Source organism: Salvelinus namaycush, chromosome 39 (assembly GCF_016432855.1).
Source record: "Salvelinus namaycush isolate Seneca chromosome 39, SaNama_1.0, whole genome shotgun sequence".
Classification (NCBI taxonomy): domain Eukaryota; kingdom Metazoa; phylum Chordata; class Actinopteri; order Salmoniformes; family Salmonidae; genus Salvelinus; species Salvelinus namaycush.
This window is the reverse complement of record NC_052345.1, coordinates 6,404,885-6,418,450: the sequence shown is the minus strand read 5'-3', so window position 1 is coordinate 6,418,450 and position 13,566 is coordinate 6,404,885. Positions and strand designations below refer to the sequence as shown.

Genomic DNA, 13,566 nt, shown 5'->3' with positions numbered 1-13,566 from the left:
ACGAGGTGTAGAGACCATAACCACTACGAGGTGTAGAGGCTATAACCACTACGAGGTGCAGAGACTATAACCACTACGAGGTGTAGAGACTATAACCACTACGAGGTGTAGAGGCTATAACCCCTACGAGGTGTAGAGGCTATAACCCCTACGAGGTGTAGAGACCATAACCACTACGAGGTGTAGAGGCTATAACCACTACGAGGTGCAGAGACTATAACCACTACGAGGTGTAGAGACTATAACCCCTACGAGGTGTAGAGACTATAACCCCTACGAGGTGTAGAGACTATAACCACTACGAGGTGTAGAGGCTATAACCCCTACGAGGTGTAGAGACCATAACCACTACGAGGTGTAGAGGCTATAACCACTACGAGGTGCAGAGACTATAACCACTACGAGGTGTAGAGACTATAACCACTACGAGGTGTAGAGACTATAACCACTACGAGGTGCAGAGACTATAACCACTACGAGGTGCAGAGACTATAACCACTACGAGGTGCAGAGACTATAACCACTACGAGGTGTAGAGACTATAACCACTACGAGGTGCAGAGACTATAACCCCTACGAGGTGCAGAGACTATAACCCCTACGAGGTGCAGAGACTATAACCACTACGAGGTGTAGAGACTATAATCACTACGAGGTGTAGAGACTATAACCACTACGAGGTGTAGAGACTATAACCCCTACGAGGTGCAGAGACTATAACCCCTACGAGGTGCAGAGACTATAACCACTACGAGGTGTAGAGACTATAACCCCTATGAGGTGCAGAGACTATAACCCCTACGAGGTGCAGAGACTATAACCCCTACGAGGTGCAGAGACCATAACCACTACGAGGTGTAGAGGCTATAACCACTACGAGGTGCAGAGACTATAACCACTACGAGGTGTAGAGACTATAACCACTACGAGGTGTAGAGGCTATAACCCCTACGAGGTGTAGAGACCATAACCACTACGAGGTGTAGAGGCTATAACCACTACGAGGTGCAGAGACTATAACCACTACGAGGTGTAGAGACTATAACCCCTACGAGGTGTAGAGACTATAACCCCTACGAGGTGTAGAGACTATAACCACTACGAGGTGTAGAGGCTATAACCCCTACGAGGTGTAGAGACCATAACCACTACGAGGTGTAGAGGCTATAACCACTACGAGGTGTAGAGACTATAACCACTACGAGGTGTAGAGGCTATAACCCCTACGAGGTGTAGAGACCATAACCACTACGAGGTGTAGAGGCTATAACCACTACGAGGTGCAGAGACTATAACCACTACGAGGTGTAGAGACTATAACCACTACGAGGTGTAGAGACTATAACCACTACGAGGTGCAGAGACTATAACCACTACGAGGTGCAGAGACTATAACCACTACGAGGTGCAGAGACTATAACCACTACGAGGTGTAGAGACTATAACCACTACGAGGTGCAGAGACTATAACCCCTACGAGGTGCAGAGACTATAACCCCTACGAGGTGCAGAGACTATAACCACTACGAGGTGTAGAGACTATAATCACTACGAGGTGTAGAGACTATAACCACTACGAGGTGTAGAGACTATAACCCCTACGAGGTGCAGAGACTATAACCCCTACGAGGTGCAGAGACTATAACCACTACGAGGTGTAGAGACTATAACCCCTATGAGGTGCAGAGACTATAACCCCTACGAGGTGCAGAGACTATAACCCCTACGAGGTGCAGAGACTATAACCCCTAAGGTCAGAGGTGCGTGTATAATCTGAAGCTGGGGTCTAACAAACAGCCACAACCCTAGACAGACAACATGGAGAGTATAGAATGTCTTAGAGAATAAGAGTCATACAGCTACTGTGTAGACTATGAGGTGAGGCTGGCGTCCTACAAACACACTGCATGTACAGCACAACACAGATAGGAGTTGAGAGTATAGAAAGCCCTAGAAAGAAAGTGTGGTGAGTATGGTATCTATGGTGTGAACCAAGCATCGAGAGTATCTAGCCTTATACAGGTAATGTGGCGAGTATACAGGTAGCCCTATACAGGTAATGTGGCGAGTATACAGGTAGCCCTATACAGGTAATGTGGCGAGTATACAGGTAGCCCTATACAGGTAATGTGGCGAGTATACAGGTAGCCCTATACAGGTAATGTGGCGAGTATACAGGTAGCCCTATACAGGTAATGTGGCGAGTATACAGGTAGCCCTATACAGGTAATGTGGCGTGTATACAGGTAGCCCTATACAGGTAATGTGGCGAGTATACAGGTAGCCCTATACAGGTAATGTGGTGAGTATACAGGTAGCCCTATACAGGTAATGTGGCGAGTATACAGGTAATGTGGCGTGTATACAGGTAGCCCTATACAGGTAATGTGGTGAGTATACAGGTAGCCCTATACAGGTAATGTGGCGAGTATACAGGTAGCCCTATACAGGTAATGTGGTGAGTATACAGGTAGCCCTATACAGGTAATGTGGTGAGTATACAGGTAGCCCTATACAGGCAATGTGGTGAGTATACAGGTAGCCCTATACAGGTAATGTGTTGTGTATACAGGTAGCCCTATACATGTAATGTGGTGAGTATACAGGTAGACTTATACAGGTAATGTGGCGAGTATACAGGTAGCCCTATACAGGTAATGTGGTGAGTATGGGGTGTATAATAGGAGATTCCTACTTGTCTATGCGTTGCTCCATCTCCTGGGCCTGGGAGCCCCACAGCGGGGAACGAGGCTCTGAGGATGTGGGGGAAGAGGGGCCGTCCATCAGCCACTGGTCTCTAAGAGACTTCCTCTGGATGGAGAGAGAAAGCGCGAGAGAGGGAGGGAGGACACAGGGAGAGAGGGAGGGAGGACACAGGGAGAGAGAGAGGGAGGACACAGGGAGAGAGGACACAGGGAGAGAGAGAGGGAGGGAGGACACAGGGAGAGAGAGAGGGAGGGAGGACACAGGGAGAGAGGACACAGGGAGAGAGAGAGGGAGGGAGGACACAGGGAGAGAGGACACAGGGAGAGAGGACACAGGGAGAGAGAGAGGGAGAGAGGACACAGGGAGAGAGGACACAGGGAGAGAGAGAGGGAGGGAGGACACAGGGAGAGACACAGGGAGAGAGGACACAGGGAGAGAGAGAGGGAGGGAGGACACAGGGAGAGAGAGAGGGAGAGAGGACACAGGGAGAGAGAGAGGGAGAGAGGACACAGGGAGAGAGAGAGGGAGGGAGGACACAGGGAGAGAGGACACAGGGAGAGAGGGAGAGGACACAGGGAGAGGACACGGAGAGAGAGGACACGGAGAGAGAGGGAGGGAGGACACAGGGAGGGAGGGAGGACACATGGAGAGAGGGAGGGAGGACACAGGGAGAGAGGGAGGGAGGACACAGGGAGAGAGGGAGGGAGGACACAGGGAGAGAGGGAGGGAGGACACAGGGAGAGAGGGAGGGAGGGAGGACACAGGGAGAGAGGGAGGGAGGACACAGGGAGAGAGGGAGAGAGGACACAGGGAGAGAGGGAGAGAGGACACAGGGAGAGAGGGAGAGAGGACACAGGGAGAGAGAGAGGGAGGGAGGACACAGGGAGAGAGAGAGGGAGGGAGGACACAGGGAGAGAGAGAGGGAGGGAGGACACAGGGAGAGAGAGAGGGAGGGAGGACACAGGGAGAGAGGACACAGGGAGAGAGGGAGAGGACACAGGGAGAGAGGGAGAGGACACAGGGAGAGGACACGGAGAGAGAGGACACGGAGAGAGAGGGAGGGAGGGAGGACACATGGAGAGAGGGAGGGAGGACACATGGAGAGAGGGAGGGAGGATACAGGGAAAGCAAGAGAAGCATGTCAGTCAACGTTGTCAACGTCATAGGCATCATCCAAACCATGCACTCCTACTCAGACACAACATGAGCTTAATGCAACATGGCATTGTCTTTAAATCTGACAGGTTTGTCTTCATTCTCACACACTATTGTTATGGTGTCAGTCGGTGGCTGTGACCTTTAAACCTCCCCATCCAATCAGCTTAGGTCACATCTCTCTATTAGACCTCATTCCCCACTCCACTTCCTTTCAATAAACCGCTCAACAGGTGTCCCATCCCTTTAACACTTCAATAAAGCCCTCAATAGGTGTCCCATCCCTTTAACACTTCAATAAAGCCCTCAATAGGTGTCCCATCCCTTTAACACTTCAATAAACCGCTCAACAGGTGTCCCATCCCTTTAACACTTCAATAAACTGCTCAACAGGTGTCCCATCCCTTTAACACTTCAATAAAGCCCTCAACAGGTGTCCCATCCCTTTAACACTTCAATAAACTGCTCAATAGGTGTCCCATCCCTTTAACACTTCAATAAATCCCTCAATAGGTGCCCATCCCTTTAACTCATATCCCATACATTCGGACAGGAACACACTCCTTTCTGCCCCAAGTGTGCACTTGCTCACTTCACCTTGTAGATTTAAAAGATTACTAGCCCATGCTTACACCAATCCAATGCTTTTAAATGCATTAGGGGGAGTGAATGAGTGCACACTTTTGCGAGCAAGGTAACAAATTGGGACACAGGGTCTCTCCTATCCTACCACTCCCTTCCCCTCCCCCTGTTGGCCTCCTCTCCCCCTCTCCGCTCCTCCCCGCTGGCCCCGTCTCACCACCTCAGCTGAAGGTGAAATGTATAGCAGAGCACTGACAGGAAGTCTGCAGAGAGCACTGACAGGAAGTCTGCAGAGAGCACTTCCTTCCTGTTTCTGTAGCAGCACAGGTCCTCTCAGAGCCAACATGTGTGTTTGCAGAACACCTCCCTCTAACCCAACAGGACTAATATGAAGTTCAATTAAATGGATCGTTTTCTCCTTCTAAGAAATACCTCGTCAAGAGGGTCAGAAGTTTGATTGGTGGGTAAAACCCAGAAATTCATATAAGTAAAAAGACGTGATGGTCAGCACTCAAAAAGATGTCGCATAAACTTGACTACATTTGACTATAAAAAAAGATGTATTTTCACTGCATCAGGGATAGAGTACACAGAAGTTTCGGCTTTACAGTGTGTAGGTACTGAAGAAGGCTGCAAAGCCGAAACATCTGCGCACGCTATCCCTGACGCGGGGAAAATAATAATATATATTTTTGAAATACAGTAAGCTTTATGGGACATCTTTTTGAGTGTGGACACCATCACAACTTTTTGCATAATTAAGAAATACCCATTGTCCTCCAAGAGTGGCTGAATACAAAACAGTCCACATCCTTCCCCCAGAGGACAAACATGAGATCACGTTGCATGACGATAACAATTAGAAGGCTTTAAAGCTGTGGGTGTGATAACAGGCTGTAATTGACCTCTGAGGAAGTCGAGAGACCACTGCTGGTGACAGCCATTGAGAGCTCAGTACTACCTTTACCTCTGAGGAGTACAGAGCAGGGTTTGTTCCTTCAGTAGTCGGTACAGTACAGTTGTAGACAGAGGCGTTCTTGTAGGTTAGAAGTTAGCCAACTAAAAACTATGGTTAATGCAAGTTCGTTATAATTTGGCCTCATAAGGGTGGTTGGGGTAATCATTCTTGGAGGTGGCTCCAGGTAGCAGACTAAGGCAGACCAGTCACCTGAAACGATTTTCTCATTGGGTGTACACAAGCACACAGCAAGGATTTGAGGAATGCGCCCGGCGGGCAGTGGGAACGCCAATCTGGAAGTGGTGTGAAAACAATAGAGCCGTCCAGTGCAGAGAGCAGAGCACGTAAACACACACACACCGTTCTAGTGAAGGAAGGCCAAACCTCCCAACTCTGGCAGGCAGTTTCAGGAAGGGTGTGTTCTCAAGTAGACTAGGAGTTGTGTGTTGCTTGGAATGGAATTTGGAACTGAAGTAAGCCCCTTGCTAACAAGCTGGAATGAGTCCGTACAGGATTTTGGTGGAAGAACATTATGGCTACATTCTACATTTGTGGGGAAAGAAGAATGAGTGTGGAGGTTCTGTCCAGTATCCACCACCATATTCACAGAGAGAGCGTGTGTGTCTGAGTGTGTGTGGTCACTTTTCTGGCCATTTGACATTACACTTCAGAATAAATAGTCCTACACAGTGAGGGGTGACGGGTCGGGGACAGTGAGAGGGGTGACGGGTCGGGGACAGTGAGAGGGGTGACGGGTCGGGGACAGTGAGAGGGGTGACGGGGTCGGGGACAGTGAGAGGGGTGACGGTCAGACCTTCAGAGTGTGTGTGTCTGTGTGTGTGTCACCTTGAGCTGCTGTAGCCTCAGCCTCTCCTCCTCCATCTCCCTCTTGGCCCTCTCCTGTTCCTCCTGCAGACGACGCTTCTCCTGAGAGAGAGGGGAGAGAGAGGGGAGAGAGAGCGAGCGAGAGAGAGGGGAGAGAGAGCGAGCGAGAGAGAGGGGAGAGAGAGCGAGCGAGAGAGAGGGGAGAGAGAGCGAGCGAGAGAGAGGGGAGAGAGAGCGAGCAAGAGAGAGGGGAGAGAGAGCGAGCAAGAGAGAGGGGAGAGAGAGCGAGCAAGAGAGAGGGGAGAGCGAGCGAGCAAGAGAGAGGGGAGAGCGAGCGAGCAAGAGAGAGGGGAGAGCGAGCGAGCAAGAGAGAGGGGAGAGCGAGCGAGCAAGAGAGAGGGGAGAGCGAGCGAGCAAGAGAGAGGGGAGAGCGAGCGAGAGGGGAGAGCGAGCGAGAGGGGAGAGCGAGCGAGAGGGGAGAGAGAGCGAGCGAGAGGGGAGAGCGAGCGAGAGAGAGGGGAGAGCGAGCGAGAGAGAGGGGAGAGCGAGCGAGCGAGAGAGAGGGGAGAGAGAGCGAGCGAGAGAGAGGGGAGAGAGAGCGAGCGAGAGAGAGGGGAGAGCGAGCAAGAGAGAGGGGAGAGCGAGCAAGAGAGAGGGGAGAGCGAGCGAGCAAGAGAGAGGGGAGAGAGAGCGAGCAAGAGAGGGGAGAGAGAGCGAGCAAGAGAGGGGAGAGAGAGCGAGCAAGAGAGGGGAGAGAGAGCGAGCAAGAGAGGGGAGAGAGAGCGAGCAAGAGAGGGGAGAGAGAGCGAGCAAGAGAGGGGAGAGAGAGCGAGCAAGAGAGAGGGGAGAGCGAGCAAGAGAGAGGGGAGAGCGAGCAAGAGAGAGGGGAGAGCGAGCAAGAGAGAGGGGAGAGAGCGAGCAAGAAAGAGGGGAGAGCGAGCAAGAGAGAGGGGAGAGAGCGAGCAAGAAAGAGGGGAGAGCGAGCAAGAGAGAGGGGAGAGAGCGAGCGAGAAAGAGGGGAGAGCGAGCGAGAAAGAGGGCAGAGAGCGAGCGAGAAAGAGGGGAGAGAGCGAGCGAGAAAGAGGGCAGAGTGAGCGAGCGAGAAAGAGGGCAGAGTGAGCGAGCGAGAAAGAGGGCAGAGTGAGCGAGCGAGAGAGAGGGGAGAGAGCGAGCGAGAGAGAGGGGAGAGAGCGAGCGAGAGAGAGGGGAGAGAGCGAGCGAGAGAGAGGGGGGAGAGCGAGCGAGAGAGAGAGGGGAGAGCGAGCGAGAGAGAGAGGGGAGAGCGAGCGAGAGAGAGAGGGGAGAGCGAGCGAGAGAGAGGGGAGAGCGAGCGAGAGAGAGGGGAGAGCGAGCGAGAGAGAGGGGAGAGCGAGCGAGAGAGAGAGGAGAGCGAGCGAGAGAGAGGGGAGAGAGCGAGCGAGAGAGAGGGGAGAGAGCGAGCGAGAGAGAGGGGAGAGAGCGAGCGAGAGAGAGGGGAGAGAGCGAGCGAGAGAGAGGGGAGAGAGCGAGCGAGAGAGAGGGGAGAGAGCGAGCGAGAGAGAGGGGAGAGAGCGAGCGAGAGAGAGGGGAGAGAGCGAGCGAGAGAGAGGGGAGAGAGCGAGCGAGAGAGGGGAGAGAGCGAGCGAGAGAGAGGGGAGAGAGAGAGCGAGAGAGAGGGGAGAGAGCGAGCGAGAGAGAGGGGAGAGAGCGAGCGAGAGAGAGGGGAGAGAGCGAGCGAGAGAGAGGGGAGAGAGAGCGAGAGCGAGCGAGAGAGAGGGAGAGAGAGAGCGAGAGAGAGGGAGAGAGAGAGCGAGAGAGAGGGAGAGAGAGAGCGAGAGAGAGGGAGAGAGAGGGGAGAGAGCGAGCGAGAGAGAGGGGAGAGAGCAAGCGAGAGAGAGGCGAGAGAGCGAGCGAGAGAGAGGCGAGAGAGCGAGCGAGAGAGAGGCGAGAGAGCGAGCGAGAGAGAGGCGAGAGAGCGCAAGAGAGAGAGGGGAGAGAGCGCAAGAGAGAGAGGGGAGAGCGAGCAAGAGAGAGAGGGGAGAGCGAGCAAGAGAGAGAGGGGAGAGCGAGCAAGAGAGAGAGGGGAGAGCGAGCGAGAGAGAGGGGAGAGAGCGAGCGAGAGAGAGGGGAGAGAGCGAGCGAGAGAGAGGGGAGAGAGCGAGCGAGAGAGAGGGGAGAGAGCGAGCGAGAGAGAGGGGAGAGAGCGAGCGAGAGAGAGGGGAGAGAGCGAGCGAGAGAGAGGGGAGAGAGCGAGCGAGAGAGAGGGGAGAGAGCGAGCGAGAGAGAGGGGAGAGAGCGAGCGAGAGAGAGGGGAGAGAGCGAGCGAGAGAGAGGGGAGAGAGAGCGAGAGAGAGGGGAGAGAGAGCGAGAGAGAGGGGAGAGAGAGCGAGAGAGAGGGGAGAGAGAGCGAGAGAGAGGGGAGAGAGAGCGAGAGAGGGGGGAGAGAGAGCGAGAGAGAGGGGGGAGAGAGAGCGAGAGAGAGGGGGGAGAGAGAGCGAGAGAGAGGGAGGAGAGAGCGAGAGAGAGGGGGGAGAGAGCGAGAGAGAGGGGGGAGAGAGAGCGAGAGAGAGGGGGGAGAGAGAGCGAGAGAGAGGGAGGAGAGAGCGAGAGAGAGGGAGGAGAGAGCGAGAGAGAGAGGGAGGAGAGAGCGAGAGAGAGAGGGAGGAGAGAGCGAGAGAGAGGGGAGAGAGAGCGAGAGAGAGGGGGGAGAGCGAGAGAGAGGGGGGAGAGCGAGAGAGAGGGGCGAGAAGGGGCGCGAGACAATGAGAGAGGTGGAGTGATAAACAAAGAGGAAAACACCTGGTCAAACCTGTCACCATTATCCTAGAGAGGTAGCCATCCTATAATAGTCACTGTGTCTCCATGGAAATACTGTGGCGTTGTTTTACTGGGCTGAGGGAGGCGGCTTGGTGCAACACACTGCACTATGGGTAAATTATTCAGTAGCTATGGACAGACAGCGCAAGGAGCAGTGCTTAGTTTCCATGGGTCTGTATGTGTGGTTGTGTGTGTGTCAGGTGCTTGACTCACAGTGATCGCCTGCAGTCTCTGTGTGTACTTCTCTGCCTCGTCCATCTTCAATCTGTGTGACAAGACAAGGGGTTAAAGGTTATAGGTTACATACATCATTTACCTTAGGAAGTAGTTGAAGTGCTGCTCTAGGAACAGTTTAGCCTTTTAGAGCACAATTAATACGGTTATATGGACAGGTGGGGACCTGATCCTAGATCAGCACTCTGACCCTGAGATACCTGGAAGCCTTAGTTGTTTTTCTGGGAATTCATCTGGACGTTTCTATCTAGCTTGTGTTGTTTCACATTACGTATCCCTTGTGACATGGCCTCAGGCATCACAAGGCAAATGACTGTAACTACATGTTTGGATCCTCACAGCTGACACACAGCGGGACAATAGGACTAGCCTGACTTGGTACGTACGAACACAGCCTGGAGGATGTGCTGTACCCGCCAACCTTTATTATAGAGCCTTTGTTTTCTACAATGTAGAAACAGATCATATATGCCATATATGCTTTTATCCAAAGCGACTTGGTCACGCCTGCATACATTTTACATATGGCTAGTCCCAGGAATTGAACCCACTATCCTGGCGTTGCAACCGCCATGCTCTACCAACTGATCGATAGAGGACCAGGAGATATATTTCTACTGTGTAGAAACAGTGATATTTCCTACTTCCCAAGGGAATATTGGAGACTGGACCCAATCCACTAGAAAAACACGACAATCACTCGTTTATACCTGCGATCTGGCAACCAATCACCACCTACCCTACATCCTTCTCCACACAGTTCCTATCCTCTGCTCCAAGCCTTAGAAAACACCCTGATAGCTCCCTCAAACCCCAACCGCCCTGGTGTTTGGAGGCATTGGGGCTATGACAGCTTATAACCAGCTTATGAGCCTCCGTAGGGATGACGTTAGGTCTCATGGGGAGCCAGGAATAGCAGTGAGGAGATAAACAAACTGTCTTTGATGAGGAGCATTGTTGAGCTCCCTACAGACGGAGTCTGATAATTAGATACAATATGATGATACACAGCAGAGAGGGGGAGAGAGAAAGTTGGAGAAAAACTTGCACACAATGACTTAGTATTAGTCCAAGAGCGTAATCCATTGTCTTCACAGTATTCACTGAGTTGTGGAGATCTCCTACATGCTTCTACGCCACGAGAGCCAGTGTGTAACAGACACTCCGCCCAGACCAGGTCCCTACGCACGACACTGTTAACTCAATGACACTTACAAATCAAAATGTAAGTGTAGACTAACAGTGTAGACTAACAGTGAAATGCTTACATACGGGTCATTCCCAACAATGCAGAGAGAGAAATAATAACGCGAGGAACAAATACACAATGAGTAACGATAACTTACATATATACACACACACAAGGTACCAGTAACTGTTACTATGGCAACGCTCTCAGACCCCAACAAAGACATTAACTACTAAGTATGTTCCAATCCCCCCCAACAAGTTCCCTAGAGAGTTCCCTAGAGAGTTCAGTTCATCAACCAACTAGTTGAGATTGACAGAGGAAAGAGGCACAAGCAGGATGGTTAAGTCTAGAGGAGGAACTGGTTCAGTGTGTGTGTACATCCGCTAGAGTAGGTGAGAAACCCAGTCTTCTGGACCGACCACACTAGCTAGCGGTGGTTAACGTTTATTTGGTTGGCATGGCTTCAGTGCAAACACTCCCAGAGCCTTGGTGTGCAACACACACAGTGTGTAAAAGGATGTATATTTGTCCTGTGGGGAGGCTACATGGTTTCTGCTAGCGTAGCGTTCTCTGTGGGAACACGTGGTTGTTTAGCGGGGCGGTAGCCTATCTTAATCATGACGGGCCCAGGTGCCCATATCACCACCCATATTTCCCTTAAAATGTAAATTATTTTGTTGGTAAGGCTGTGTGTTAATATTACTAAACATTGTAACAGCAGAGCAGAACCTAATCTAAGGGCACATTTGAAGCTGTTCCCAGAGAAGCCGCAATATAGCCAATACATTGAGCACCATGGCCAGCGGTCAGAAATTAACCTGTATAAGTTGATCAACACCACCGAAAGCACAAATCGGTCAAGAAACACCCTATTTTATCTGCAAATAATAGGCTATAGCCTATATTATAAAACATAAATATATAGATCAATCTCTCAACAGAAACACCGAAACACAGCTATTCTCAACCTGGCCAAGATACAGCAAAGCAGTTCGACACATACAACACAGAGTTACACATGGAATAAAACAAACATACAATCAATAATATAGTAGGAAAAATATATATATATACAGCATGTGCAAACGAGGTAGGATAAGAGAGGTAAGGCAATAAATAGGCCATGGTGGCGAAGTTATTACAATATAGCAATTAAACACTGGAATGGTAGAATGTGCAGAAGATGAATGTGCAAGTAGAGATACTGGGGTGCAAAGGAGCAAGATAAATACATAAATAAATACAGTATGGGGATGAGGTAGATTGGATGGGCTAATTTACAGATGAGCTATGTACAGGTGCAGTGATCTGTGAGCTGCTCTGACAGCTGGTGCTTAAAGCTAGTGAGGGAGGTAAGAGTGTCCATCTTTAGTGATTTTTGCAGTTCGTTCCAGTCAGTGTCAGCAGAGAACTGGAAGGAGAGGCAGCCAAAGGAAGAATTGGCTTTGGGGGTGACCAGTGAGATATACCTGCTGGAGCGCGTGCTACGGGTGGGTGCTGCTATGGTGACCAGTGAGCTGAGATAAGGCAGGGCTTTACCTAGCAGAGACTTGTAGATGACATGGAGCCAGTGGGTTTGGCGACGAGTATGGGAGCGAGGGCCAGCCAACGAGTGTGTACAGGTCACAGGGTAGTGGGTAGTATATGGGGCCTTGGTGACAAAACAGATGGCACTGTGATAGACTGCATCCAATTTGCTGAGTAGAGTGTTGGAGGCTATTTTGTAAATGACATCTCCGAAGTCGAGGATCAGAAGGACGGTCAGTTTTACGAGGGTATGTTTGGCAGCATGAGTGAAGGAGGCCTTGTTGCGAAATAGGAAGCCGATTCTAGATTTAATTTTGGTTTGGAGATGTTTAATGTGAGTCTGGAAGGAGAGTTTACATTCTAACCAGACACCTAGGTATTTGTAGTTGTCCACATATTCTAAGTCAGAATCGTTTTGGAGACGACGTTCACATTTTCTAAAACCCTAGTCTGCAGACTAAAACCATTTTCTTTTCAAGTGCTGCTGCATCATCCCTCTCGTCCTTCCTGACACTTAACAGCACAGTCTTGGTGAGGGCCTTCATTACGTCCACATATCTGTATCTCAGGGCGTCAAGGGACTCATATCTAGATGACTGGGTCCTACCCGCTGGTCGTTTTAGAGTTACATTTTCTTTTCTGGTGCAAACTCAAATACCACTCAACATTGACCATCTCTTTATGCTATGCCGAAGAAGGTGTATAACAGTTCAACAGCATCATAAAACTGTTTCATCTCTGGCACATTCTTGACAGAGTTGTCAATGTGACAGAGTTGCAATGCACATAAACAGCAAGCGTCTCTCTTTCTGATATTCTGGCCGGCACACGCCGAATAGACCCTGCTCATGTTAGCAGCTCCATCATACCCCTGCCTACAACATTTTGAAATATCCAGCCCATTATCCTCTATGCTGCCCAGCATTTTATGTTGAAGCTCAGTTGCTGATGTGTCAGCAGTCTCCAGAAATCCCCAAAACAACTGATGGTCAGATCTGTGGTGACATTATTTACATCCCTTATCACTCTCACATAGCGATAAACTTGGCTTAACTGGTCTACTTTGGATACATCCGGTGTGGTGTCCATAATACAAAAAAATATACACTGCTCAAAAAAATAAAGGGAACACTAAAATAACACATCCTAGATCTGAATGAATGAAATATTCTTATTAAATACTTTTTTTTTTTACATAGTTGAATGTGCTGACAACAAAATCACACAAAAATGATCAATGGAAATCAAATTTATCAACCTATGGAGGTCTGGATTTGGAGTCACACTCAAAACTCCACACTTAAAGTGGAAAACCACACTACAGGCTGATCCAACTTTGATGTAATGTCCTTAAAACAAGTCAAAATGAGGCTCAGTAGTGTGTGTGGCCTCCACGTGCCTGTATGACCTCCCTACAACGCCTGGGCATGCTCCTGATGAGGTGGCGGATGGTCTCCTGAGGGATCTCCTCCCAGACCTGGACTAAAGCATCCGCCAACTCCTGGACAGTCTGTGGTGCAACGTGGCGTTGGTGGATGGAGCGAGACATGATGTCCCAGATGTGCTCAATTGGATTCAGGTCTGGGGAACG

The 13,566-nt window shown here is 50.6% G+C and overlaps 1 protein-coding gene across 1 annotated transcript in view; it reads right to left on the bottom strand.

Moving 5' to 3' along the window:
• Positions 1-13,566, bottom strand: part of palm3 (paralemmin 3) — a 37,782-nt gene that overhangs the window by 6,620 nt on the left and 17,596 nt on the right. The window contains exons 2-4 of the mRNA XM_038978480.1: positions 9,236-9,287; positions 6,248-6,328; positions 2,696-2,811 (exon numbers count right to left, since the gene is read on the bottom strand). Coding sequence (XP_038834408.1) covers positions 2,696-2,811; positions 6,248-6,328; positions 9,236-9,280 — 242 coding nt within the window. The 5' untranslated portion in view covers positions 9,281-9,287. The remainder of the gene's footprint in view (positions 1-2,695; positions 2,812-6,247; positions 6,329-9,235; positions 9,288-13,566) is intronic.